The 27034-nt window shown below is 34.2% G+C and overlaps 2 protein-coding genes across 2 annotated transcripts; one reads left to right on the forward strand and one right to left on the reverse strand.

Annotated features, from left to right (window-relative positions):
* The first annotated feature begins 250 nt into the window (after positions 1–250).
* Positions 251–13627, forward strand: Gs2 (glutamine synthetase 2). The gene is made up of 7 exons (XM_066292485.1): positions 251–390; positions 8471–8661; positions 9188–9362; positions 9641–9902; positions 12271–12470; positions 12846–12985; positions 13069–13627. Exons 2-7 carry the CDS (start codon positions 8478–8480, stop codon positions 13215–13217), a joined length of 1110 nt encoding a protein of 369 aa, XP_066148582.1. The 5' UTR covers positions 251–390; positions 8471–8477; the 3' UTR covers positions 13218–13627.
* A 1000-nt stretch (positions 13628–14627) lies between these two features.
* On the reverse strand, positions 14628–22302 carry LOC136344751 (proton-coupled amino acid transporter 1-like). Its single transcript, XM_066292484.1, has 9 exons — positions 22118–22302; positions 19565–19666; positions 18826–18960; positions 17921–18071; positions 16244–16453; positions 15913–16185; positions 15676–15854; positions 15450–15625; positions 14628–15278 (listed from the first exon to the last, which is right to left on the reverse strand). The coding sequence occupies exons 2-9, from the start codon at positions 19663–19665 to the stop codon at positions 15031–15033; spliced, it is 1473 nt and encodes a 490-aa protein (XP_066148581.1). The 5' UTR covers position 19666; positions 22118–22302; the 3' UTR covers positions 14628–15030.
* Between the last annotated feature and the right edge of the window lie 4732 nt (positions 22303–27034).

A 27034-nucleotide genomic window follows, 5' to 3' on the forward strand; every position in this document is an offset into this window, starting at 1 on the left:
TTTTTTAAAATATATTAAAAGATCCTGGCTACTGATGGTACCTCATTAAGAACCTAGAATTTTGGATATTTAAGGAAGTGTATTAATTAAAAATAAAACAATTTTAAAGATTCAGAAGATAATCATAACTTGTATATTAGAGATATATCGGAATATCGTTTAAAGCAGAATTTATACCCCTTTTAGCCCAGTCTATAAGCTCCTGCTGCAGAACAAAACGCTGTAATTTCCTGCAGATAGGCTTGCGCACTATATTTCTCGACCAAATATAAAACATAAAGAAAGAGCGATACTTCGTACACTCAGTGTTTACAAGCGGTACATTTTCTATGTGTACAGTGTGTCCATTGACTTACAAACTACACGTTCAGCAATCAGCTGATTACAAAGGTGAGGTAGTCGTATATTTTTCTTTGTTTGCTTGCTTTTGCCATATAGAAAAGATGCGTTTTCTTTGATACGCGATGAGGAATTTCTGTTTGGTGACCTAGATTTACTGGAAAGTCTTATTGGGAAATTTTATTTGGGGTTTTCAGGGGAACAACTTTTTGGTATGGAGGGGAAATATGGACGGATTTAAAACTGAGAATTTAGCAACGACAGTTTTAGTCTTTGAAGTACTAAATCGTCTCTTACAATAAAACGAGTGGTGTTTGTATAAGGACAAATATTTTTATCCAAAGTTTTGAAGCAGGTGCTGGCAGGACCATGTGTTGTATTTTTTCAGTATCATGCAAGTTCCTCGTGTGGATTTTCATTTATGATTTAAAGAAAACTGCACAGAACGCATAAATACTGAATTTACTTTGAACAAATATATTGACATTATATTAAAATTATGATATTAATTTTCTACTATCGATTATAGCAAGTAACAAGTTACTGGAGCTTTGTCTTGCCAATTTTAATTTTGGGAAGTTCGTTTGTTGCAGATATGTAGCCCAAAGTGCGCACCACGATAAATTCAATAGAAATAATTGAAATTTTTCTAAGTTTTGTTTGCTTTTTGAACTTAAGTAGTTTTTTATTAGTTTCATGTTAGGACAATTTCTTTCACCACTAATCACGGAGAGTTATAATAAAATTCTCAGAGAGAGAAGTTTATTATCATCCTTTTTGATTTTATGACTCTCTTATATTACTTTTTTTATTATCACACAAATCACCAGCAAATTTTTTTTTTTAACATCCGAAGGGTTCATATATGTATTTGATAGATCGCGCAATTTTTGTTTGTGTTTCTATCTGGTAGATTTTCAACTGAAGGTATGGATTAAAGACTGATAGAATCATTTTGCAGCGGTTTGCCGTATAGCCCAGTCTATATTACAAAATGTTTTTGTTCTTGGTTTCCACAAGGGTACGTAACTAAGGGCAATGTCCAGAAAACGAAAAATTACCATTTTAAATTTATTTATTCATCTTAAGGCTTCATCGGCAGCTGCACAAATTATCGCTTCTTGCTTTCTGGTCCTAGCTCCAGTTTCCCTGCAAGATAAGGTGAACTTAGAAATTAGTCAACCGAATTGCAAAGAATTGGAAGTTCATTGCAATTCCCTGCGGCAATTTGCATCTAATCACGTTCAAATTGGCTATAAGTTTTCACTTTTGAATAGTTTCTGATAAAGAAAATAAATTTATGGTCACAGATCGCAAGAGATTAAATTTATTTGAATTAGACCGGTGATCGATAATGAATCGTAGATTTCGCAAAGCTGAAATAAATGCAAAGTTAATACTTGTAAAACATATTTTTCACATGATTTTGACTCGACTGTTTATGGCACCCTCTGACAGTGCCGCCAAAATCGACTGCCTCGGGCGAGCCCTCATGGCCGATAGGGCCTGGATATTCAATTGAAACGCGTTAAGAAACCTAATTATTGTTTGAAAGATATTCCGGAAGGTGAACCGATGAACGTGGAGGACACTTGATATTTTACTAGGTCACGTATCAATAACGAAGTGGAGTTTTTAGACAATTTAAAGAGATTATCGGTGGCCCCCTGTGAAGATAACTTACATATATTGCCTAACTTTCGAAACAAGCACTTTCAAAACTGATATTTCCAGCTGGAGCAGCGCGGTCTTGTGCCACTTGTTATTTTATCAATGTTTAGTATTTCGATAACCTATGGACAAACTTATTAAAAATATTTGAAAATTAAGAAATGCCTTGATGAGACGACAATCCTATGGTCACATGTTTCGTGTGTTTTATTTAAGACATTATCGGTGACCCCCCATGGAGCAGACTTATATTGAATAACTTTTGAAGCAATCGTCTTTAAAACAGATATTCCAGCTGAATCAACTCGGTCTTCCCATTTATTATTCTATCAATATTTATTATTGCGATAACCTATAGGCAATTTTAATGAAAGTATTTAAGAATTGAGAAATGCTTTGATGAGACAATAATTTTATGGACGCACGACTTTTATGTTATATTTGTAATTAATTGTGATAAATGATGGACAAAACAGTGTCATGGCAGTCTATTTTAAGATCAATCCATCCTTTGCCAAGGTTTTATTTTTATCTCGATTTTTATAATATAATATCAGTCAGGGTCCCTGACATGAAAATTGATTTCCCTATTAACAGTAATTGAGTTTCTGTCCAGAAACTGTCGAGAGAACTTGACGAGGCGTTTGTCTTATCCAGAGACATGAATATGTAATTGAGCCGATTATTCACGTGCAGCCCATATTAATTCTTGAAATTATAATAAATAGCAAACATTCATTTGGGAGGAAAAACGTTAACTAGTCATTTTTTACGCTACTTTTCTATAATTTGTTGACTCATTTTGTTTATTGTTTGTTGGAAACTAAGTAATTGGAAAAAGTATATCTTCAAGGCTTTTTTCTAAGTAAAAATCTAACACCATTTTTTCCTATTATTGAATGTTTGTGTATTCTCAATATAGCAGCTCTTTTTCCGTGTGTAGACTTGTGATGAGGCATAAAAATTCCGTCGAGTTAGCTTCCATGTTTGCCTCATACCGAAATTCAGTCATACTTGTATCCCCTAATGAATGTTTTTCCAGATGAAATTTCTCTATTTCAACCAATTTTCAGCACGTGATTTACCTATATAGGGCCTTTGGCATAAGTTTGGATTGTATTTAAAATAATAATATTGATAAAATACAGGGTGATTTCTTGGGAATGGGACATGGCAAAATTCGAGATAAGGGACATCAAAATTTGACGATTGATCCCAACATACCTTTTGCCAATGATGTGTGTTTCAGGATTGCGGGGTGTTAAAGTTTCAAATTTTATTTTAAATTTCCTTAATAACTTTTTGTGCTTCATAGTACCAACACCAAAATTGGTATACTTTGGCTCCGGAAAATGCCAAGTAAGAAATTTATAGGGTGCTAACTAGCAAAAATAGACGCCCTTTCATTACGTTGAATAGAATTTGACTTTAGTTGCACTCATAGAAAAATATGACTAAATATACCGAAGCGGTGGGTTGTAACTAACGCCCTTTAGGAACTACGTAAAAATTAGATTAAAATTCTTACTTGGTATCTTACAAAACCAAAGTGTACCAATTTTTGTATTGACGATGACAAAACACCAAAAGTTATTAAAAATAAAAAAAAAATCAATGTGTATTACCCTCTAATTCTAAAATATGCAATTTCGTATAAGGTGTGTTAGGTTCAATTGTCACATTTTGTGTTCCCCTATTTCGGTTTTGCCATGTCCCATATCCAGTAAAGCACACTGTATACAATAGCGACAAATTCAATCAGTGTTATATTGGCAGTCATTAAGTTCAATTTGATTGTGCACATACACGTAGGCGTTTCTAGTTATGTCCCATAATAAATAGCTTTTACCCAAATGTGATTTAGTCCGAAAAAAAATTTATCTGGCGATTTTATAAATCTGGATAGCAGATACGAATTGTGTAATCCAGTAATTTTAAAGTACTTTAAAATACTAAAAATATGAACGCATTTGGCAACTTTTAGTTTCAAGTTGTGAGTAGAAGTAACAGGGCACGAAGAAGACTCGAAATGTATATTCGAGAGTTCGAGCAAATGTGAAATTTGTTGGCATAAACTCCAGATTGTAAAACGTAAATTTTTCGACGATAATGATAAGGGATAATGAGGCTTATTCACAATTTTAATTAAACAGTCCCTTTCCAAAAAAAAAAATAATTATTAATTTTATCATAGGTACAATATCTCCAGTTGTACAATAAAATTAATCATTTATAGCTCGTATAAAAATTTGTAGAATACGTTGTGTTAATCAAAGCAATTTGATTTTGATTACACAATACAGGCCACTCGTCTGTGGAGCGTATTATGTAATCCCTTGATACGGAGTATCTATTTGTTGTTTTGCATTTACTCACTGGATGTTTTCATAATATAATTTCATAAATTTACTGTCATGACATGTTTCCATAACATAATTAGACCATTTGATAGTGGAGATACGTTACTTATCAATTTTAGGTCTTCAAAAGTGTTGCCAGCGATGTGAAAAGTGTGACCAGTGACCAGAAGATGATAAACGTCGTAGAGTTTGTGAGGTGCGCATAACTTGGGGAAAATCCGTCTCTTATATTAGATCATACTACCTATTGAGTATACTACGTAATAATACTATTCGTTTCAGCATTAGACGCAAGCAAAATTTAAAAAAAGCAACCGCAAAAGAAAGAAAAAAGTTGCAATAGTTCCTTCAAGACTGAGGTTGAACTTCCTTTGCTTTCTGATTTAGTCAAAAAGAAATTAAAAAAAAAAATGTTTTTCTCATGTTTATAATTTATATTTTCAATCATTGGAGTTTGTAAATTCTACCAAATAAATTGGTGGTGAAACGAACAACTCCTAAAATATGTCCTGGCCCCTACTTATCATAATCCAATAAAACTGTTCGCGTTGATTCAGTTTGTTATATCAAATTTCCATTTCAATTTAATTCAAAACCTAAATCTATTTAGTCGAATAATATAAAAATAAATAAATTAATTAAAAACATTATTTTGCGGAAGCCTTAACAAATTTATTAAATGAAATTCCTCATTGTCTAGAACTGTTTTCTTTTAACTTTGATTTGTTGTAATTGATTTCCAATTATCAAAGCATAACAGTACTGATAAGAACATCAATTAACCCTTATATTCCTAAGCACTTAATAGCTTAAATTAGTTTCTAGGTATACAATTAATTTACTTCCCACTCGTGCATGATCATTCGATCAGAAAGTGATCACTTTTTAGCGGTTAGATACGCATTTTAACAAGCTTATTGTTTAATTTAAGTCAGTGCAAACCAGAATATGTCGATAATAACACATATCATAACTAAATTTTTTAAGGAATTATCATTGTTGTGATATTTCTGCAAGAAATTAGTTTTGTTGTGGGATTTGGTCGTAGATCTGTTAAAAGTGATCTTTGATCTTAGTAATGAATTGTACTTTTATTTGTTTTAAAAAGAGTCTAAAATACCTACGGCACATATTTATATGACCAGTTTCGGTTTCACTTCTGCTCCAAATGTGTACTCCAATTAAAACCGCTTGTTTAACCAGTTCGAGAATTTACCATTGAATTGAATCGGTTCTTTGATATTTTTATTTTCCTTTAAAGTATATCAATTGATGTGTATTGCCAGATGCTGTGATTAGTGCATTTGTAATGCTTGTTTGTAGACAGCTCCAAGTGTTGTTAACCTTTGAAATATGTATTTATTAACATTGATTTCTCGTTTTGAATGGATAACACAAATCGGATAATGAAGTCTAATGCAGCGGGCGATAACTGAATAGAATACCTACCTAATTAAGTAAATTGGTTTTCATGTTGCTAAGCCTTATCAGGTGTGTGAATCATTAGGTTTCACACATTAAAAATTCATCAACGATTTTTTGTTATAATTTTCCGTTATAAATGGATCATAGCTGTGATACCACATATTAGAGATTTCAGTTCCCATTCATAATCATTTTTAAGAAATCTTTGCTTGTCACTATTACATAATAAAATTTGCTAATTCCCTTCTATTGATAAAAATTGTCAGAGAACCAATATTTTATGTGTTTTCAAAAGACTTTCGAAGAACATTTCGAATAATAAATTCATATCATAGATAACGTTTCCATGACTTTGTACCTACCGATGACCTTACGAGAGTCAAGTTTATTACAGTTTCCTTGAAAAAGCCAAACCGTTTTCCATTGTTCGTTTCGCGTAGGAGAGCCAGAAAATCTCGAAAATTGGCATTGTTCGGGTTTCGTGAATGGAAAACTTTTTTAGAAGGTCAATGCCAGTGCAATACGCGTTTGTGTATTTCGGTATACTTTAAAGAAATAACTGAAATTTGGGCTAAATACTGGCTTAATTGGCAATCTTCAAGACTTAGGAAAATGCGTTTTTTTAACTTTTTGATTGTTTTTAAATATCGATAGTGTGAACACATAGAAAGTGATACTCATGCAACTGCAAAACGTAATAATAATCCAATCGCCTCTATCATTAATGCAATTCTGCTTTCAGTTCATTCTGTGCTTTTTATGTTAATGGGTTAGAGGTGATCGGAAGGTGAATCTACAAGCAACCAGTTATTTGCTATTAGGTACCATTATGTGCTAGTCGTACATTAATTACCTGAGAACAAAGTTGTATTAAATATACGTTGTATTAAATATTTTTCCCATTACTAAATCAGTAACTGGATTTCCGTTCATTTTGAAAGGATCTTTTAGGACAAAACTCGTTCTAGCATTCCTCAAAAAGCCATTATGTTTGTCAAATTGTATGAAAGTTTAGTCAGTATTCATCTACAGCAAACCGGAAATCACCTGCCTGAAATACGTGCCAAGTACACTGACTACAAACGATAAATTAAAAAAAAAATAGAGATACAGTGGCGAAGAACTCAAAACAAAAGGGTTTGAGAGTTGATCACCATTAAAAAAATTTGACCCATCGACAGTGACGTATGGATATACTTTGATAGATGCAGTGGTAGCAACTAGGGTAAAAACTAGACAAAATTTGATACCTACTCAAGTTCCTCATAACAAAGATAAACAATTAAAAAAATAGAAAAGAAGAATAGAAATTAAGAAAGATTTGAAAAGAATGGCAGACATCGTAAATGTACTGTCAGGAACGGTGCCAAAATTTAAAAAAGGAAACCGGAAAACGCAGTGGAATGAGTAACACAAATTTAAAATGTGAACCGTTGAGGACCTGCACATATCAGTGACGTATTAAGCACGAGCCGGGAATCCTCAGATTTGCTTCCTGGCATGTTAAAATTTGCGAAAATCCTGTTTCTCAAAATAACTGGAATAAGTTAATGAAATTTGGTCCAATCACTGGTGTAAGTGCGTTATATAATATGTGTACATTCCAGTTGAATATAACAACCGTCCTATCAAGCGTAAGCACGAGTCAAGTATTTTATGCTAAATAAGAAAGTGAAATTCTGAAAAATGCTGTCTCACAAAATGAATAAAAAGAGGATATTCCAATGGAGTTTGGCAAGGAATCCTGTGGATAGATGGACTCTGCGCCGGAACCTTCCAGACATGCTAAATTGTTGAGCTCGGAAAAGAAAAACAGTTAGGAAGGATGAAGAAACAGGACCGAACGCGGACAGACGATCAGAAAAAGACCTTCACGCTCACATTCCTCGCGAAACAGGCGACTGTGCACTTCTTAAAAGGGGTTCAGAGCTGCAAACTGGGACACTTGGCGACTAACGAAGCTATCATATGATCGGCAGGCGAATTCAGTCATGATAACGATGACATCATTCCAACAATGCTGCAGGAGGAGGTACTGGACATAGGTTCCCAACGTGACCGACGAGTCGGAGGTTCGCACGAAAAGAAAAATTACGTTTTACTGAAGTCGTCGAAGCGGCCAAAATGGATCAAGAGAAAAAATGGAAATTAAAATTTAAAAAAACACGATGTAACTAAACCCAGTGGTAGCGAAACATTTAAATTAAGAACTGTGAGCTTTTAGCCATTCCGTTTTGTCAAAATCTCGGAAATGTGCACTTAAATATTTAAATAAGTGGAAGCAGCAATGACTTTATCATTTACTTATACGGTTACTGTTTTCGTCTGAAATGTTGATAGCGTTTTTATTAATTATTGTAGCATTATCTATAGCCATATTCCACGATAAGAAACGCGCTCTTTCTCTTTTCAACAGTTGCAGATTTTCTTTAAATAATAAACATTTAATATGTTTTTAATGTCGCAAGCAAGATAACATGCGTGACGGTGTTGGTAAACAGATTATCAGTGAACTACTATATTATTTACATAAATTACTAACTCAACACGCGCAACATTCACTAATGTCCTCAAATATAATTTTTTCCTCTTCACGACAGCTTTAAATTATCGAAATTCTCTCGGTTTCATTTAATACCACTTTCCATGTTTTTAAACGCATTTTTTTGTTCCAGATAAATAATGCCAAATTTAACTCTGGAACATTCGCCCAATGCGGCGCTGAATAAAACAGTCCTCCAGAGGTATATGGACCTGCCCATTCCAGATGGAAAGGTGCAGGCCACGTATATCTGGATCGATGGATCTGGGGAGAACTTAAGGGGCAAGACTAGAACGTTGGATTTCGTTCCGACAAAGCCTCAAGGTAAGCTCGCAAGTTTACCATTATCTTATTTGCTAATGGTAAACGTAAAATTTTCATCGCTCTTTTCGCTTAGTGCGTGAAATTCGATCACGAAATTCGAAATTTAATTTAAAACAACGTTCGTTGATTGCTTTATTAATTTGATGTGATGGAATCGTCTCTAATCATAATCGCTGGGATATTTCCAATTTAAAATTCTTGCATTTGTCAGCCATAAGTTAGTTAATATAAAAAAAAAATCTGGTCTAGACTCAAAATGAAATGGAGAATTTTTCTCGCAAAATGGACCATTGTCCTCTAAATTAGCCTCCATTGTTGGTTCGATTACAATTGTTGACTCAGTTATATTGCGTGTATTGTAAATAAGGAAGATGTAATTATCAGGTCGGCAGAGCGTGGAAACATCCAAATACATACACTCACTCAATTAACACTCATTAAGCGGGAAGGGAGATACGTTGTTTGTCGAGATAAGGACTACACATGTAGCCTAATTCGAACAAATAGCATGGATGTTTGTTTGCAGAGTTGCCCACATGGAACTTCGATGGTAGCTCAACTCTCCAAGCAGACACCACCAACGCGGACACTTATCTCTATCCTGTGGCTATTTATGCTGATCCTTTTACCAGAGGTAACAACAAGTTGGTCCTCTGCGATACTTACAAATACAACAAGAAGCCTACAGACAGTAACAAAAGGTTAGTGGCTCACTACGTGGTCTTTAGGTCAATAAGAAGGCCTATTTTATCCCACGATGTCATACAAAATCGAATATGTTGGGCTAGGGTAGGATTAGACAATCTTTTAGAGAAACGAAGAGTATCTAAAAGTACAGCAAGACAATTTTCTATCGAAGCGTTTGAGACAAAATTATCTTGGCATAACGTATTAGACTTCCATTTTAACAAATTAAGCTTAATATATTTTTTTCTACCTAACTTTTTTTCATCATTTCCTCCTTCCTCCGTCCTTCCAGATTCACTTGCGCTCAAGCCATGGAAGCCGCCAAAGACTCCTACCCATGGTTTGGAATAGAACAGGAGTATACTCTGTTGGACACCGACATGAGACCCTTTGGGTGGCCCAAGCATGGATTCCCCGGTCCTCAGGGACCCTATTACTGTGGTGTAGGGGCCAATAAGGTCTATGCCCGGGACATCATGGATGCTCATTATAGGGCATGCCTTTATGCCGGTTTAAATGTTTCGGGGACCAATGCTGAGGTCATGCCCGCTCAGGTAAGGACTTTGATCATGAGAGTTACATTGAAGGTTACAGAGTCGCAAGAAAAATAAAAAAAAACTATGGAAAATTGTTTGAGAAGGGAAATTTCTTTTAATGAAAAATGGCTTTTAGGTACTTTTAAGTGTTTTTTTTCTCTCTGTTATCTAGCTGTTAGTCGTCTCTCTTTTCATTGTTCCTTGAAACTCGACAAAATCTGAAAAAAAATTGGGAATGGTGAGCTACAATCCAGCATCGATCTAAGAAAAAATTGCCTTTTCATTGATAAGAAAATGTAATCAGTATCGAAGATAGAGACAAAGCTAATTTAAATTTTAGAACATGAAGGGTCAGTATCTCACCAGAAAAAAAGTGAAGAGAAAATCCTTCACAGGAAAAAAATAATAACAGAATGTGCTCTTTCTTGGATAGTCGACACCTATAAAATCTCGTTAAAAATACTCTAAATACAGTATTTCTTTATTTCAATCAATTCGTATGCATGCGCGAGCATTCATCTGTTCGAAAAATGTCTTTTATTCAATGTTAAATAATCATAAATACATCACTGGCGAATTTACGAGTGAAATTCTAATAACGTTTATCTAAGATAATAACCAACATTGTTATCTCTGTTGCGTGTACAGTTTTCTTTGCGTAGCAGCGTTCATTGCTTCACAACCAACAGAAAATCTAATTTCTGAATGTAAAAAATTCACATGAACATATTACATGATTAACAATCTAGTCAACCTAAAATACCGATATCTGGCCTAGTTTTTGTGCCCGAAAGGAATTAATTAATTCCAAACTTCCTGGTAGCAATTTCGATTTATTTTATCTTAAGATTCATCTATTGAATCTCCAACATATGATAAACCAGAAATAGCCTCAATTTGAACTTGTTGCATCATCCCACATGCCTTTTTTACGACAAATAGGAATGTGCGGGACTACGTTGTGAGTTTGGCAATGTTCCAACTGACCTTTAAGTAGCCATGTTCAGTGCCGTGATCGTCCAGTGGTTCATAGGAATTTCCCCGAACCTTTTGATTCAGTTCGAAGGTAATTTTGCGACTGAAATAAACGCTTGTTTGTAAACATTCAAATAGCGGACTTGAATGGCGATGAGAATGCTAAAAATGATAAATTTATGCATTTTAATTGCAACGAGAACACAATGTATGAAAAATATAAAGATTTTTTTTATATTTGAATATCATGAATCTTTTAAATACAAATTAGTATGTCGAGTATATCAAGGTTTAACTTATAGTTATATCTGTTGCCTCTTGGTCATTGGAAGTATAACAATGTCACCGAGCATTTTACCAATTTAGTTTCGTTCGGGGAAGTTATTCTAAAGCTACATGCTCTTAATGGAGCTTTTGTTACCGGAAACGTTATCAATTTAGGTTTGTTACCGTTGCTCATTAAGGGAAATCGAAACTTCCTGTATGTTTACACGTAAAAGTTTCTTATGGTACAAATGAACAAAAAACAGTTACTGACGCCGCGATCGAAGGATTACCGGAACACGTTATCCATGCTCTTTACTTTTTATTTCAGTAGTAAAACAGAAAGTTTTACTTTAAACTACTAAATTATAGAAAACAACCAGTGCCTATCTAATACATTAAGGGTACGTGTTTTTGTATAGTTCAATTTTCTACATCTCCTTTCCTTTTAATCTGACTCTCCACTATAATTTCCCTAAATTACCCTCTACACTATTATATCCAAGAATGGCATGTTTATACTTGTCTTAATCATCATTAAAGCTCTCGTGTTCCTGCTAATTTAATTAGGTCTGAAACAAAAGTGCGTTCTGCTGGGAATGTAGGTACTAAAGAATTACGTTACATTTTAATTAAGCATGAAAGGGCCCTAATTACTTACCCCTTTTATAAATATAGTAATTTGTACCCTAGACAAACAGTTTGTTTTTGTAGTTGCTATATAGATGTATTAGACATGTACATATATCGACTAAACAAACGATTAGAAATAGTTGGTGACTTGCGCGCGCAAGTGCAAAACTTTTCCGCTGATTTATTTTTCTTTGAGGCAATAATTGCGTAAAAAGCTATATTTAAGCAGATTTGCTTTGTCGACAAGACGTCAGCTAAGAACTCTTTTATCACATATTTTCCTCACATTTGCCCTCCCATTATCCTGTTATGAAGTTAAACGCAGCGAGAAGATAAATGGCCCGGAACTTAACTGCTTGATTTGTCTGTCTGGATAATCATCCTGTTTACATAACTTGAGCCTCCAGACATATTTTTTATCAATTCTACAGATTCATCGCGATTGTACATTTTTCATTAACATCAATTCGATAAATAATAATAAAATTTAAACAAAAATTTAATATATCTGCAGTGGGAGTTCCAAGTCGGCCCTTGCGAGGGAATCTCCATAGGGGACCAACTTTGGATGTCCAGATACATTCTCCACAGAGTAGCAGAAGATTTTGGTGTTATCGTCACCTTTGACCCTAAACCCATGGAAGGCGACTGGAACGGTGCGGGTGCACATACCAATTTCTCAACTAAGGCGATGAGGGAAGATGGCGGAATCTTGTAAGTCTCTTAATAAAAAAAAAACTCTCCATTTCTAATTAGACATGAGATCTTGTGAGTTTAATAGTCGATACTGTCTCATTTCTTATGAAGTAAACTGTTATTTGCGGTGACATGATTTTTAGATTTTTCGTTCTCAGACTTGGCATTAAACATCTGATTAAGTTTTAATGCTAGTTGAAGGTCAAAAAAATCGTCATTTCCTCATCAAATCGAACCCTACATATGTCCCCTTCGTGTTGGTAAATTATTCTCAGGATGTAACCAATTGCGGTTAGCTATCACATGCATATCAATAGATAATATGAAATTGAGACCAAGTACACTTTTGCTATTTAAATATTTGTTCTTGTTGAACTTTGATGTTTGTTCTAGGGAGATTGAAAAGGCTATTGACAAACTGAGCAGGTTCCATCTCAGGCACATCCAGGCCTATGACCCTCATGGAGGGAAGGACAATGAAAGGAGGTTGACTGGGAGACATGAAACGTCGTCAATTCACGACTTTAGCGCTGGTAAGAACACATTTTTTATTCATATTTCTATATTTTTATTGAAACTGTAGAAACTGACAAATCCTGCATGAATTACCTTTCAGGAGTAGCCAATCGTGGTGCTAGCATTCGAATTCCTCGCGGATGTGCTGAGGAGAAGAAAGGTTACCTTGAGGACAGAAGACCAGCCTCAAACTGCGATCCTTACTCAGTATGCGAAGCCATCGTTAGAACTTGCATTTTAGACGAGTAAACCAATAGTTTATTAAATTAATTTCTATATAATTTTCTATAACGTGTATTATTCAAATCAAGGAGTATCTTGGTATGTAAGTGTAGGGTAGCAGTTTTTATCAATGGTTTTCCTGATATTAAGCGCATATAGAAAGCATATATTGTGATATATAAGTTTATGATGATTATTATTGTATAGCAACATTCTCAAACCATAATGAGTGTCTGGTATTTAAGGTTATAGTAAAAATTTATCCAAATATCACAAGAATGTATCGATGTCTAAAAAATCATTTAATTCTATTCTTTAATTATAATAGTATATTTTTAAGCACCCTGTGTAGCAGATTTAAAAAGAAGCATATATTTTCGCACGAATTTACCTTATTTGTAAATAATTTCGTCATTAATTATATCAGTTTATTGTAACGTCGGAGTTTCATTATCTAACAATGTCCTGGTCGAACTTCATTAATACCTTCATTATTGAAAAAAACAAAACATGGAATTGCCATTTAGTCAATTAACTTCCCGAAACTAATAGCAAATTACGTTTACTGAAACATCAGTCGAAATGGTGCTTAATACCAGTAACTTTGCTTTAAAGCTGTTGACCTTTTGCCTTTTAGCCACAATATCTGTTCAAAACAGTGAAGATGTGCTTCTAAATATCAAAACCATGAATCTAGACAGCATTGTGACAGTACCACAATGGATGATACCGCAAAGCTCACCTAAAAGCCTCGTAACGGGATTTCTCCCTTTCGGTAGTGCTCCCCAACAAATGCTTACGATTCCTAAAGATCCAGAGCTCAATGACGTAGCTTTGGTCGCCAGTTACATCACGGACGTAGAATTCTATCAGATTCGATTGGATACGAATTTGTTTTCTAAGGAAGATATGGAAATGACAGTTGTTGACCCGCAAACCATCCAAGTGGAGGTAAAGTTAAAGGGAGGTTCTTCTAGAATTAAAAGAAGGTTCTTAGTACCAATGTCCTACGATGTTGACAGATTTTATACCGAGGTGGACAAGAGTGGTATTCTAAATATTACAGTGCCTCGTAAGATGAGAAAAATTGTGGGTGTGGGAAATAACAGGAAGAAATGAAGTAGTTTACAATTTAATTATATTTTTAGTATAAAGAGGAATTTATTCTGGTAATGTTTGTGTCTAATTTGCCTCAAATCTCTGCGCTTTTCCCTCGCCAATCCCCGACATTCTTTGATGATGTCGATGTACATTTTGTTCTCTTCAAGAAGATCTAACTTGCGATCTCCGAGATTTATCTGATCTTTGCTTGACCAATCATTCCTTGCAATACAAATTATCAGTTTAATTTGCTATGAAACCTCTAAAGACCAGTGACGTACCTTTTTCAACCTTGCCTGAAATTTACAAAAAAAGCGTATTGAAATAAAACTCGTCTTCATGCGTCAGAAAAACTATAAGATTTATTAACTATAATACTTTCATAACAACCTCTATTGCATCTACCCATTAGAAACAAAAACCCCACTGAAAATATCACAAATTGTAATGAGAAGTCTAATAAAACTTTGAAAAAATCTTGTATACAGTTAAATAACGTTTCTTAAACTCAGAAAATGAAACAGGCACGTTGGGACTAATCACTCATATTTCAAAATATCACATTAAAATCGAAACTATTCTATTAAACTTAGAGAAATACCGCGAATGACGAAGTCAATTCTTTAAAGCAACAATTCTTCCTTGCCGGAGTTAGCGCTCCAGCAACTTCCCCCGGCCTAAAACGGGCGGACAGAGGGCCTGGACCCCAAAAAAATCCCTAGTCACGTTTTGGGGTCCTTTAGCTCTTGCTGCCGAAAGCCTTGACTATCGCGGAGATGCTTTCATAACTGCCAGTAACCATTCCGATCACTCCAATCAGGACGATGGCGCCGTTCTTTACGGTCGAGAAAGTTGTCAATTGTCCGAAGGAGGTCGAACTCACAATGTCCAGAATTGGGGGGAAAATTAAAGCTAAAGCTGCACTACTCACTGCTCCAACTAGAGAGATAAAGAGACCTAGGAATGGGATTGCTTCTGCCAAGACAACTGTAAAAGAATTTTGCTGTTAACGGAGATGCAAGTGACCAGAAGACAGTAATTATTGGAAGTATCGTAAAGTGCTACTAATTCGCCCCACAAGACAATCAGTTGTATTTGAAATATTTTTGATTCAAATTTAATATTACTTAAAGCTTACAACAATAACCTGAAACTTACAAGTCAATAAAACTAGCAGAGATCTAAAGGTGAGCTCAGCAAATACTGGGTATTTCACGTTGGGGCCTAAATAAGCCAAAATGTTGGGCCAAAGGATGTCGACTGCAATGTAGAACTGCAGGGCATAGGTCAAGAGAATCCCGCAAGGGATGATAATTTTCACCGACTGAGCTAGCCTGGAACAAGCTTTAAGCACTTTAGAATGAAAAATCCTTAAAATGCTTACACTTCATATGGGGGTAGATTTAGAGTTACGCTGCCCTTAATACTATCTCCGTATTTGAGGTAGGAAAGACATCCAACAACTAAGTACATGATTGTCACGATCACCATGCCGAGATTCAACACTCCTGCGGGTCTTGTAAACTTCCTGGGACTTTTCATTTCGTTTTGCAAAGGTAAAACCTGAAGATATTTATCCATAAGCTTCGCGTTTTTACGTCTGACAAAATTATAATCTTACCAAGCCAATGCCTTCGAAGGCATAAATAGCAGTCCCGAAGAACAGAGGCAGCTGCTGCCAGTCAGCGACATAGCGCCTATCAGAGACGCTAGGGATGTCTTGCGACGCATAGTACAAGACGATCATAATTCCAGCGCACATTAGCATGTTCGCCAAGGTGGAAAACGGCGCCAGGTACTTCAAGTTCCTGATTAGGGCTGTCAATAAGATGGGTAAAAGGATGATTGCCATGTGTAGATGGACGTCCAATACATAACCGTAGTAGTCTAAAACCTAAGATACAGGTGGTTATTGTCAAAAAAGTTTGGGCTTTTGAATTATCGTTAAATACCTGCTTAATGTTCTCAGAGATGAAGACGAAGTAAACGCAGCAAAATCCGAGTTGTGTAATGCACAAAAACAAGTTGACGAGACGTTTCATGATTTTTGCCAGACCCTGTATCCGGGGAGGTCCATTTTCGAAACAAAGTTCTACGGTACGGGCAAAGTCCGGACTGACTTCCAGTTTTTTGTATTCATTTAGATTTCTGGCTGCTTTCAACTAAAAATTATTTTTAAGTAAATGGTAGTCGTGAAGTCATGGTTTCTCATAAAATTGCAAATAATTCTAATAGTTTCTATCTTTTCAATCCTTGCTTTACTAATACTACTACTACTACTGCTACTACTATCAATGCGACTTGATGTAATCCATATACTAAAGCAATTTCAAGGTTCTAAAAGAATGAGGATGCTATTCAATCAAAATTTATTTAAAATCGACCCTAAGGAAAATCAGCTGTGTGGAAAAGCCGTACTTATCGGGTAAAGGCTGGAAATTGATTTATGCAACACAAACAGTCATAAGCCCAAAAAATATTGAATTAAAAAAAGCTAATTATTTGAGCTTAAAAGTTATTGTAGAAGTTCAAAGTTGCGGAGAGGAGACAATGTTTAAGCTTTCAGCGTTTAAGTTGGCATAACCTCATATTAACCCCTTTTGGAAGAGATGGGGAAGGATTCTCTTCTAACAATTAGGTGTTGGAAGATATCGATGTGGCTTCTTTTTTAATTTTACGGACGAGGGGAGTCTACAAATAAAACTTAATTGTGGAAAAATGGAAAAGCAAATATTTAATGAAAGTACCAGGAAGTGTCAGGAAATTTAACAAAACCGTTAATTAATCTCAACTTTATTTCAATTTTATGTTTTATTCTCAAAAACCGGCAATTCTACCTATTTTACGGTATTTTCACTTGCACCCAACCCAACAATTAATTACCAGATTCATTACAAGACAATACAAAAACACCAGGATTTGCAAATCGACGCCGGTTGTTTGCTAAACATTTATTTACCATTTCGAACAATGGGAAATTGGAATGTCCAATTTCTCAGGAATCTCGCTAATTGACTGAATCAACTAAAAACGAAAATTTGCATGGTTTTCAAGAGAAATCAGTTGACTAAATATTTGACTTTATTAAGATTAATAGACTATTGACGATCCTTCAAAGAGGAATCTATCAGACAAACAAAACCAAGAAAACGAGTTTCTTGAAAAGCTTTTCATTTACATAATCAAGTTCAAATATCGTACCTCGGGCAGATTTACACAAGTCAGCCACATTGATATTTAAAGAATGTTTACTGGTTTCATCCGGTTGAAACAATAATCGGGTTGATCTTATTCAGAAAGACTGCCAGGTATTTAGACATTATTGCTAAACCATAATAATTCAATATAATTAGTGCTACTTAGTTTCAGCTGCATAATCATTATGAGTGTTTTTAGAGGACAAATCAGCAATTAACCACGACCGAAGCAGCACAAAACGAACTTTTCTGGAATTTGTTGGAGCCCAGATTGAGAACATCCTGTTTTGGCCAAATGTGGGCGATGTAATGACTGCCCTAATAACACATACATACACGGTTTAAATTAATTATTAATCTCCGTATTGAGCACAATTTTAGCCTATAACATGGTTTACATAAGGACCAAGGCCACTAAATTATTTAACTTACCAAAAGATGTTGGCAATGGGTGCAGATTATTCCCAATATCAATACTACGATGGGACCTAGGACTATGCCAGCATTTCTAATCCCATCACCCATGGCAAAGATGCCTGACCCTATGTTGCCCTTGAGCAGGTGCATTAAGGTTTCCACATAGCTAAAAAAAAATTGGTACGTGTGTGCTTTAAAAATAATAAAGTTTTGACCGGAAGGAATGGTGTAAAATATTTGAGAAGTTCGCAGCAGGATGATAATTAATTGACACACAAGAGAATTTGAATAACATTGGGCGAGGAATTTGACTAGCACGACCTTAGAAAGAACGTATTTCTGTCATTATGAAAATGCAGTTTTCTAAATCAAACTTTGAAAGAGCTTTTTGAAAGGGTTTTCCGGAGTTTTTGAAGCCATCATTAAGTTCGCGTGCAAGTCCTTTGATTGTGAGACTTACCTATTTTTCAATTTTAAATGAAAAATCCAACAATTTTTCGTGGCACACCAAAAAAGAGTGTCGAAGCGAATTGAAGTGGGATCTTTAAAAGCTTGCAGCCAATAAAAATTAAGATGAAATTTTCAAAATTTGAAGGATCCTCAATTAAACTCGTTTTTGTAACTCCAATATTGTAAGTTTTGAACTTTCCCATGGCACAAATCTCCCTGACTTCAAGAACCTAAGGTTTTGAGGGATTGGAGGGAAGTTTCGAAGATTTTTAAGATTTAAAAATAGGGGCGAAATCAGGTTCAAAGTTTTCAGTAAATTATGAGTTTCTGTTGTTGGTCTTTCAAAATTCGCTATTTTACTGAAGGTTGCTCTATGAGATATACAATTGTAACATTCCCATTTACTTGGAATTACATTATTAAATTATGGTGTTTCTTCATGATGACTATTAATGATTTCAAATACTTACGAGGTGGGATGCTCGACAGGAATACCATGGCCATGACCTCCGCTCTCAGGTACTTTTTGTTTTTTAGGAACTTTTTCCAAAGGAATATTAATAATCGGGTCCTTCGATTGATATGCCCTGAATGAATCGCAATTGCTGAAATGGGAGTATAAATCAGTAGGATAAAGTGAGAAATAACTATCAGGAACGATAAATTTTCTCCTAGGAGGGTTAATCTCCTGCGTGGAGACTCAAAATTTCGAGTCCTAGGCCCTTTAAAGTCTCTTTTCACATAATACGTTCCAAAAATCTGCAAACATGCACATAACTTACTATCGCACCTATTCCATTTACGCAATACTGGTAAGTCCACCTTTTTAACCTTGAATTAAAAATCAAAACATAATAATTAAACGGCGTATTAATTGAACACAACTTAATGACCTATCTTGATGATTTTTTTTTTAATTTTGATACAATTATTGGCAGGATTTAATTTGACTTTTGGAGCTCGGGAATGGCTAGATCGTGAAGCGAATCGGGCCACGCAATCCTGCAACCTTAGCCTTAATATTACGGTTAATTTACTGCAAACAATACAGCTAAACTCAGAAAAACCACAGTTATTTATTGCAACATATTAACCGATTGAAAATAGATTTTCTATCGGAAAATTGTAACTGTGAAGTTATTTCTCTAGAAATTATAAGAACATTTCAATGTTGCTGCAAGGAAAAATTTATTCCTGCAAATGACTTACCTCTTTTCAGAGTCACAGCTCGTCTTGGATCCGTACCACTGCTGCGGCTGTTGCTTGTCACTGTCCAAGTTAATCTTAGTCTGGTTATTTTGCAACTCCATCCTGCAAAATCAATTTAATGCTAAATCAAAGCTCGTCCCGAAACTTTTATGAATAATTTAGCTGCCGCTTTAAGTGCAATTTTTTTGGGCACCTTTCGCATTCATTTGCAACTTCCTTGAAATGCAAATCGACACGGTTATGTAAACAATTAGGAGGTCTTATTAATTCAAATCGTGTACTTATATGGTCCTATCAAGACCAGCATTGAAATGGCAAGGGTATTTTACCAAGGAAAGCAGCTTGGTGCATACACTTAATGTGAAACCCGTTACTGATAATTATCGTAAGTGTCGCTTTTTAAAAAAATGTTTTTTTGCATATAAGCCACGGGTTCACTTAAATCGGCGATAACTTAGACTGATTTAGATGTTTCGGTATATTGAGAAAATAATTTAAATTTGTGGCTTTGAAAGCTCAGAGCTGATGTTACCCACGTATGGGCCTAAACCGCAAGACAATTGGGTGTGTGCAACTAATTGGAAATTCAATTTTTATCGTTATTATTGCTTATTATGGTGTGCATTATAGGCGTCACTTACTACCTGCCTTGAAACAGAAATTGAGCATTAAACTGTAAAGCACGTCATATTTTTCGAATAAAAATACAATTAAAATTACATAAGGAAGGGAGATTAATTGATGAAGGCGTACTAACATTCAGGAAGCTATTGAGAGATATTTTAATTTACAGGAAAATGGTGTCGTTACTTGAAAATATTAATCATTCAAAGCTCGGTCAAGTGACGTCTGCAAAGAATCTTGAATTGAAGCGAAGAAAACGAAAATCGCCGTAGTTTCTTGAAAGTAGGTTAATGATATGCCTGTCGATGTAGGCTCAATTTGGTTTTATGCAGTAATTTCTCAGCTTTGATGACAATCAAACTAGAAAAAGTTGGACGTTGCATGTCCAACAAAAGTCAAAAGAATTTACTTGCCACGGAGAGCTTAATTGATCCAGAGGTTTTCCAGACTTATCGAAGGTTAGAGAGAGGAAAGAGGCTACCATTTACATTTATTTTGACCTGAAAGGACGTGTTTAAAAAGTATTTGGAAAATCATAAAAATCGACTAAATATTTACAAATACGCAAAAGGTTCTAAAAAACCGGAGATCTGAACGAATCTTAAGCATCGAACTTCCTTTTCAATCTAATTTATTGGAATAAGTTAAGTTTTGACTTTTTACACTATAATTTTAATAAGGAGTTTAGTACTGTTTCAGCGAAGCCTTCAAGACTTAAATGTGGGTTTAGGCTCCTTTTCTCCAAGCAACTCGCTGCATCAAAAGTTGACTATTCATCATTAAAGATATCACTCCTTGGGCAAAAAACTAACTTGCCTTTGCTAAAAATAAATTTATTTATTAATTAAACAGAGTATAAAACGTCCTCCGTTGCAATAACTTGTACGTTTTATTTTCTGTCACGTTTCCTTCAAGTGGACGAAACACCAAGTATATTTCTTTATATTAAAAGAATGGTGTTAAAGATTTAAATATGCGTAAACTTCAGTTTTCGTATTTTTTCTAACCGATATTTGGATTATAACTGCATAAAATAGTCAAAATTGGTCAAAAGAAGAATTTTTAGAAATTTTAGACTAATCTGTCCCCAAGCTAATTCGACCAAAAATGGCCTGAAAAGGTTTGATCAGGTCAGATTAAGTTTGTAAATGAATTGGCCGAGTTTTTAATTCTTCTGAAATAAACCAATAACATCAGAAGTTAATTGGGTCTTACTAAAAATGGTCACCTCGGGTTAGCTCAGGTTAGCTGTGTTTTTTTATTTAATTGCAAATGTTAAAATTGGACAAAATTTGAATTTTACGAAAACGTGGACTAGTCTAATCCAAAGTTAATTTCATTTTAAAATTGATCAAAAAAGGTATATCTTTATTTTACGCAAATTTAAAGAAAAGCTGTTATCATGAATCGTGATTAGATAAAATTCATTGCTTCATCAAAAATGGACCAAGGTTCTCCTTAAAAACTCTAGACTAAAATCAAGTGCTGCTCTTAAAATTGAAACAATTCAAAATTATTTAAAATTGAAACAATTTTCATCGAAAATTCATTGAATAAAAAAATATGAGCAAAAAGACACAAAGCTAAATCAATCTAAAAACTTTTGCTTCATGAAACTGTGTCAAGAAAATAAGTGCAATGTACCATTTTTAGAAGAAAGTTAAAAAAAACATTTAGAAAGGGATTGAGCTTTTTTAGAACTTGGTCTCAATAGTTTTGAGAATAATTCGAGTATAGAATAGAAATGCTGTTTCATGTTTCATTTTTTTTCCATTGATTTTTTGCCGGTTTTCAAGAAATCCTGCTAAATATATGAACAAAAAAAGTTTTGGATGCTAAAAAAGTAACGATGCTTTGCACAAACTGAATGGAAATTTTCCACTTCGAAGCCCACGTGGCCAAAAAAAAATTAATTCGTAGGTAACTTACACTCTATAGTGCTTCTCGATCAGTCCAGATAAAACCACTGTCTAATATAACAAACACTTTTATGAAAAAACTTAATTTTGCTCAAAAAGGGTCCAAATTCGGAAAAGGAATACATATAGCTCACAAATTGTTCTGCTAAAAAGGTTCGTTTTAAGGCCAAAGGCGCAGAACAACTAAAGTTTTCACCGACAAATATAAAATAAAATGTGTACAGTTTACAAAAAAGCTTATTTGGTATGATAAGGTCGACATTCAATGCAAGTGTCTGCGGACCTTGGCCAACAATCCCTATATACCGCAAATACCTATCAACTACAGTTTATCTTGATGTCCTGTAATGAATTGCACAAGAATGGGTTATTGTGATCGAGCATTCAAAGACTTGACGTTCTTTGATTATCAGGATTCATATCTATGTATGTTGATCAATAAGTGGAAATTGCTTCTCAATCATCTAAATACTAGACTTAATTGATTTTACTCTCAACGTACACCGATTAGATCGCCTAAAGAGTTTAAAATCTCATAAAATTTTAATGACTTGTTCTTAGCAAATTGTTGCTTGGCAAATATGAAACAATAAGCGAATAAAAAATTATGCGAAGTCATGAACGTTTCAAGTCTTCCAGACATTGATTTTTAAGTGATAAAGATTTCTTAAGTTAGTGCTCATTTCCATAGAAGACGCCACCTAGTTTCTGACTGTTTTCGATTTGTCGGGACTTTGAATCGAAATCTCGACGGAATATCAAATCAATATTAACAAAGATACATATAGAAAATAATTTTTGATTTATGATTTATATTTTTGCTTTTCTAATAATCCAAAAAGGATAGAAAAATTAAGTACATTTTTCCATTGATTGGAAATGGTAAATTTAATTACTAACTCACTAATCACTCAGGAGTCTTATTTACAAACATACCTGCACTGAAATATATTAAAGTATATCCCGCGAACCCGGCGGTACCAATACTACCGGCGAAATTGAAATAAAGCCGTCGATTGCTCAGTGGTTCTCACGCTGAACTGAACCCGTTCGCACCTTTTTTCAGCCACTTTAAGCGTTGTACAATCTTCTTACTCAATGATTGTTTACGTCAGAACCTCCCCCTCTTCCCAACTATATCCGGATTGAATGCTACTAGTAGTTTCATTGCTACTGAATGAAAGCTCTGTTTATGCTACTGAAAATCATGCAGAGACAAATTTTAATGCGATGCACATAATTTGGAAGGTACCTGAATAGCATGGAAAATGTTTAAAAAATTCTCAAAAACCGATATATTTATCACTGCACATTATGATATGTTTTAAGACGTCATAAATGGCCTTGAAATAATTGAACAAATACGCCCATAACAGCTTCTTAGAATGGCCTACAAGTGCAAGATAAATATCAGACTTGTTAACCCAGATTTCACTAATATAATTTGCAAAATTCAAATCTTTATATTATTGTGTTAAGTGTATAAATTATTCTAGAAAAACATTCTTCAAAGGCGACCCGTGAAATTGAGATTTGTATCAATTGAGAAAAAAAAACATTTCTCCAGAATATTTCTACTTATTTAATTTGATAAACATGAATATTTAATTGTATTGTCATACGTAAGGAATACGTTGTGTTTAATAAAGTTCAATTTAATTTGAGTTGATTAGCTAAAAAGGCATTTGTTTTAGTCAACCTTAAACAGGGGGAGAAAGCGCTTTTTGTTTGCCAAATAAATCAAAAAGATTAATTGAAGTCAGAAAATGTTCCGATAAAAACGATTAGTTTAGGATAATTGCGACGGTAGTTCTGGAAGGTAGAAATAACAACTTTAATTCTAACATAAAGGGAAAAAAATAGTACAAGTAAGATTTGTACAAATTTATCGGGGGCTTTCTAAAAAATGGGAATACAGAAAAACAGAAAAAGTGAAAAAGAAGGGAGAAAAATAGCTATCTGCACCCATATTTTATTACATTTAGATGATATTATATTTGAGTACTGGTTAACATCGTGCTTTCGACAATACATATTTTGGCTAATCCCAATGCAGTCTTAACGACCAAATAGAACAAACAAATTTTTCACAGAACATTGCTTATCCACTCAATGAGATAATTTGATTTTTTTTCAAAGGTTAAACAGATTAAGAAGAATTTTTCTATTAAAAAATTGAGAACTAGAAAACCGCCCGTTATGCATAAAAATTGTATCATATAAATGTATAATCATGACGATGGTAAAACCCACTTTCTGAAATTAAGTTATCTAAGGACAGACTACTTTTCTATATGTCTATGCTTTTTCCGGACAATCCAGTAAGGACCAAATTCTCAATCCGTTATTAACTTTAACAAAACCCATAAATGCTGCTACACTCTATTTAAAACTTTCTATGGAAATTAACATACAATTAAAGTTGATTTTAGACTTTAGTAATTTGGCTTTAGGGTCAATCAATAACAAATTCTTTTTTAAGCCAATAAGATTCCAATAAAAAATTATCGACGAGATTTCCTACTGGGTGTTGCCCAGCAGAAATATTCATATGTAGTAGGAAATATTTCTGTTAGACAAAAATAGCAGAAAGTCTTAAAATTTCTCGTTTAAAATAAAAGTAAAGGTGGGGGAAATCACTGGGAAACCTTCGTTGTGTTTAGGTTCGATCACTCATGCATCCAAAATCTTTACCGTACAAAATTCTTCCTTTGGGTACAACCAGTTTTATAATTAGTGCAAATTCTTGAAGTGTTCACTAAATTAATGCAAAATTGATTAGATGAATCCAAAACCATCCATCTATGCCTATTTAAATGTGAAGCATTACGTAGCTTTTATTAGATGAATCAGTCGTACCGGTTAACCGAACCCATCATTCCTTGGTTGGTTAAGTTTGATGAATGTGTCCTTCACATTTTTGCCCACAGAATCATTAACAATATATACAAACTATTGTTGACTACTGTTAATTAGCGTACAACAAACATTGATGGGTTAAAATTATATAAAGGTCGACAACCAAAGACAATTGCGGAAGATACTTATATCTACCGGTACATACAAGTACTACTTCCTGATACCTAGGCCCAAAAGTTTCTTGCAGTAAACTTAGTAGATATATAACTCGAATTTTAAGTAGAAATATGTAGTAATTACGCCAATTAAAGACCGATTTCCAACGAATAGTTAAGTGCAATTTATGTGTCAATACTTGAAAAAACACATAAATACTGGGACGTTTACATTGATTTAGTATCTATAAATATTTCAAAGGAAATCATATCCTGGGGATTTTACAAACTAGAATTTGTTTACATGCCTTAGCATCAGGAATATGTTGCTACCACTTTTGCGTATTGATACATAACTTTGGACAATTTAAGTCCCTCTAGTGGTTTTGGTGTTATGCAAATACTTTACTCATAAATTCTCGTGTTGTGGTAAAAAAGTTTAAAATTGCTGTATTGCGGTTTACCTTGGCATTCCTTGAGACGACTTACACAGCGAAACAAATATAATTATATATTTTTACGTTTCATAAGAAATTGGCTTAAAAAATTCTAAATATGTATTAAAGAAATAATACAAACCCTATACCTGCTACAGTCGGTGCAGAAAGTATTCGTACAACAGATAATATTTTATAAATAGATAAATTTCAATGATTTTAATGTTAATTTACTTTGCCAAATTGATCATACACATTGTTTCACATTATTATATTACGACATCAAGAAAAAAAAAAACATAAACAAGAGTATTTCTAAGAAAATTACACCAAGAACAAAAAATCGACCGGAATAGACTCGCATAAAGTATTCGTACATAGCATGTAGTTGCATCTTCACCGTGACTTAACACATACACATTTTAAATTTAGTAAAATTGAAAAAGTTGAATATTAAAGGTAATAAAATAATTTTTTTTACAATGGTACATAACATTTTGAAAGCTTCTTAGGATCATGGGACGTAAAAGTAATGAAACATCGGAAGAAGTGCGACAGTTGATTGTTAAAATTACATAATGAATGCAAATCTTTAGCGGAAATTGGTAGAATAGTAAATAGGCCAAGATCTACTATACAAACGATTATACACAAATATTGTGAGCGCAAAACTTCCAAGAATAAACCTCGTGTTGGACGTCCAAAAAAATTAACTGAACATCTAAGACGCATTATTGCGAGGAAAGTTAAAGAGAATCCTCGAATAAGTGCGGAAAAAATTGCTACAGAACTAAAGACATACAACAATACACTTGTTTCTGCTAGTACTGTGAGGAATTGTTTGAAAAAACAAGGCTATCAAGGCAGAGTTGCTCGTAAAAAATATTTTATTAATGAGATCAATAGTAAGAAGCGATTAGAATTCGCTAGAAGACATCTTACCACCCCACTATCTTACTGAAATCGAGTCATATTTACTGATGAAAGTAAATTTGAAGTTTTTGGCAACAAACGGCATTTTAAGGTATGAAGAAAAAAAGGAACTGCGTTTAATAAAGAAAATTTACAACCGACAGTGAAGTATGGTGGAGGATCTGTTTTGGTTTGGGGCTGTATGAACGCTTCAGGAGTAGGATCACTTCATTTTATTGATGGTATTATGAACCAAATGGTATATATTCACATTTTAAAAACCCACCTTCTACAAAGTGCAACAAAAATGGGAATTAAGGATAACTATATCTTTAGCCAAGACAATGATCCTAAGCACACTGTTATAAATACCAGGCTCTGGATCCTTTATAACACCCCAAAATATTTGAAAACTCCTCCTCAGTCGCCAGATATTAATTCCATCGAACATTTTTGGAGTTACTTGGAAAAAAAAATTAGAAACCACCCAATCCAATCAAGGGAGGGATTAAAAGTTGCACTTTTAGAAGAGTGGAACAAAATTCCGGAAAATTTTACAAGAAA

The sequence above is a fragment of the Euwallacea fornicatus genome, chromosome 17 (genome assembly GCF_040115645.1).
Source record: "Euwallacea fornicatus isolate EFF26 chromosome 17, ASM4011564v1, whole genome shotgun sequence".
Lineage (NCBI taxonomy): Eukaryota > Metazoa > Arthropoda > Insecta > Coleoptera > Curculionidae > Euwallacea > Euwallacea fornicatus.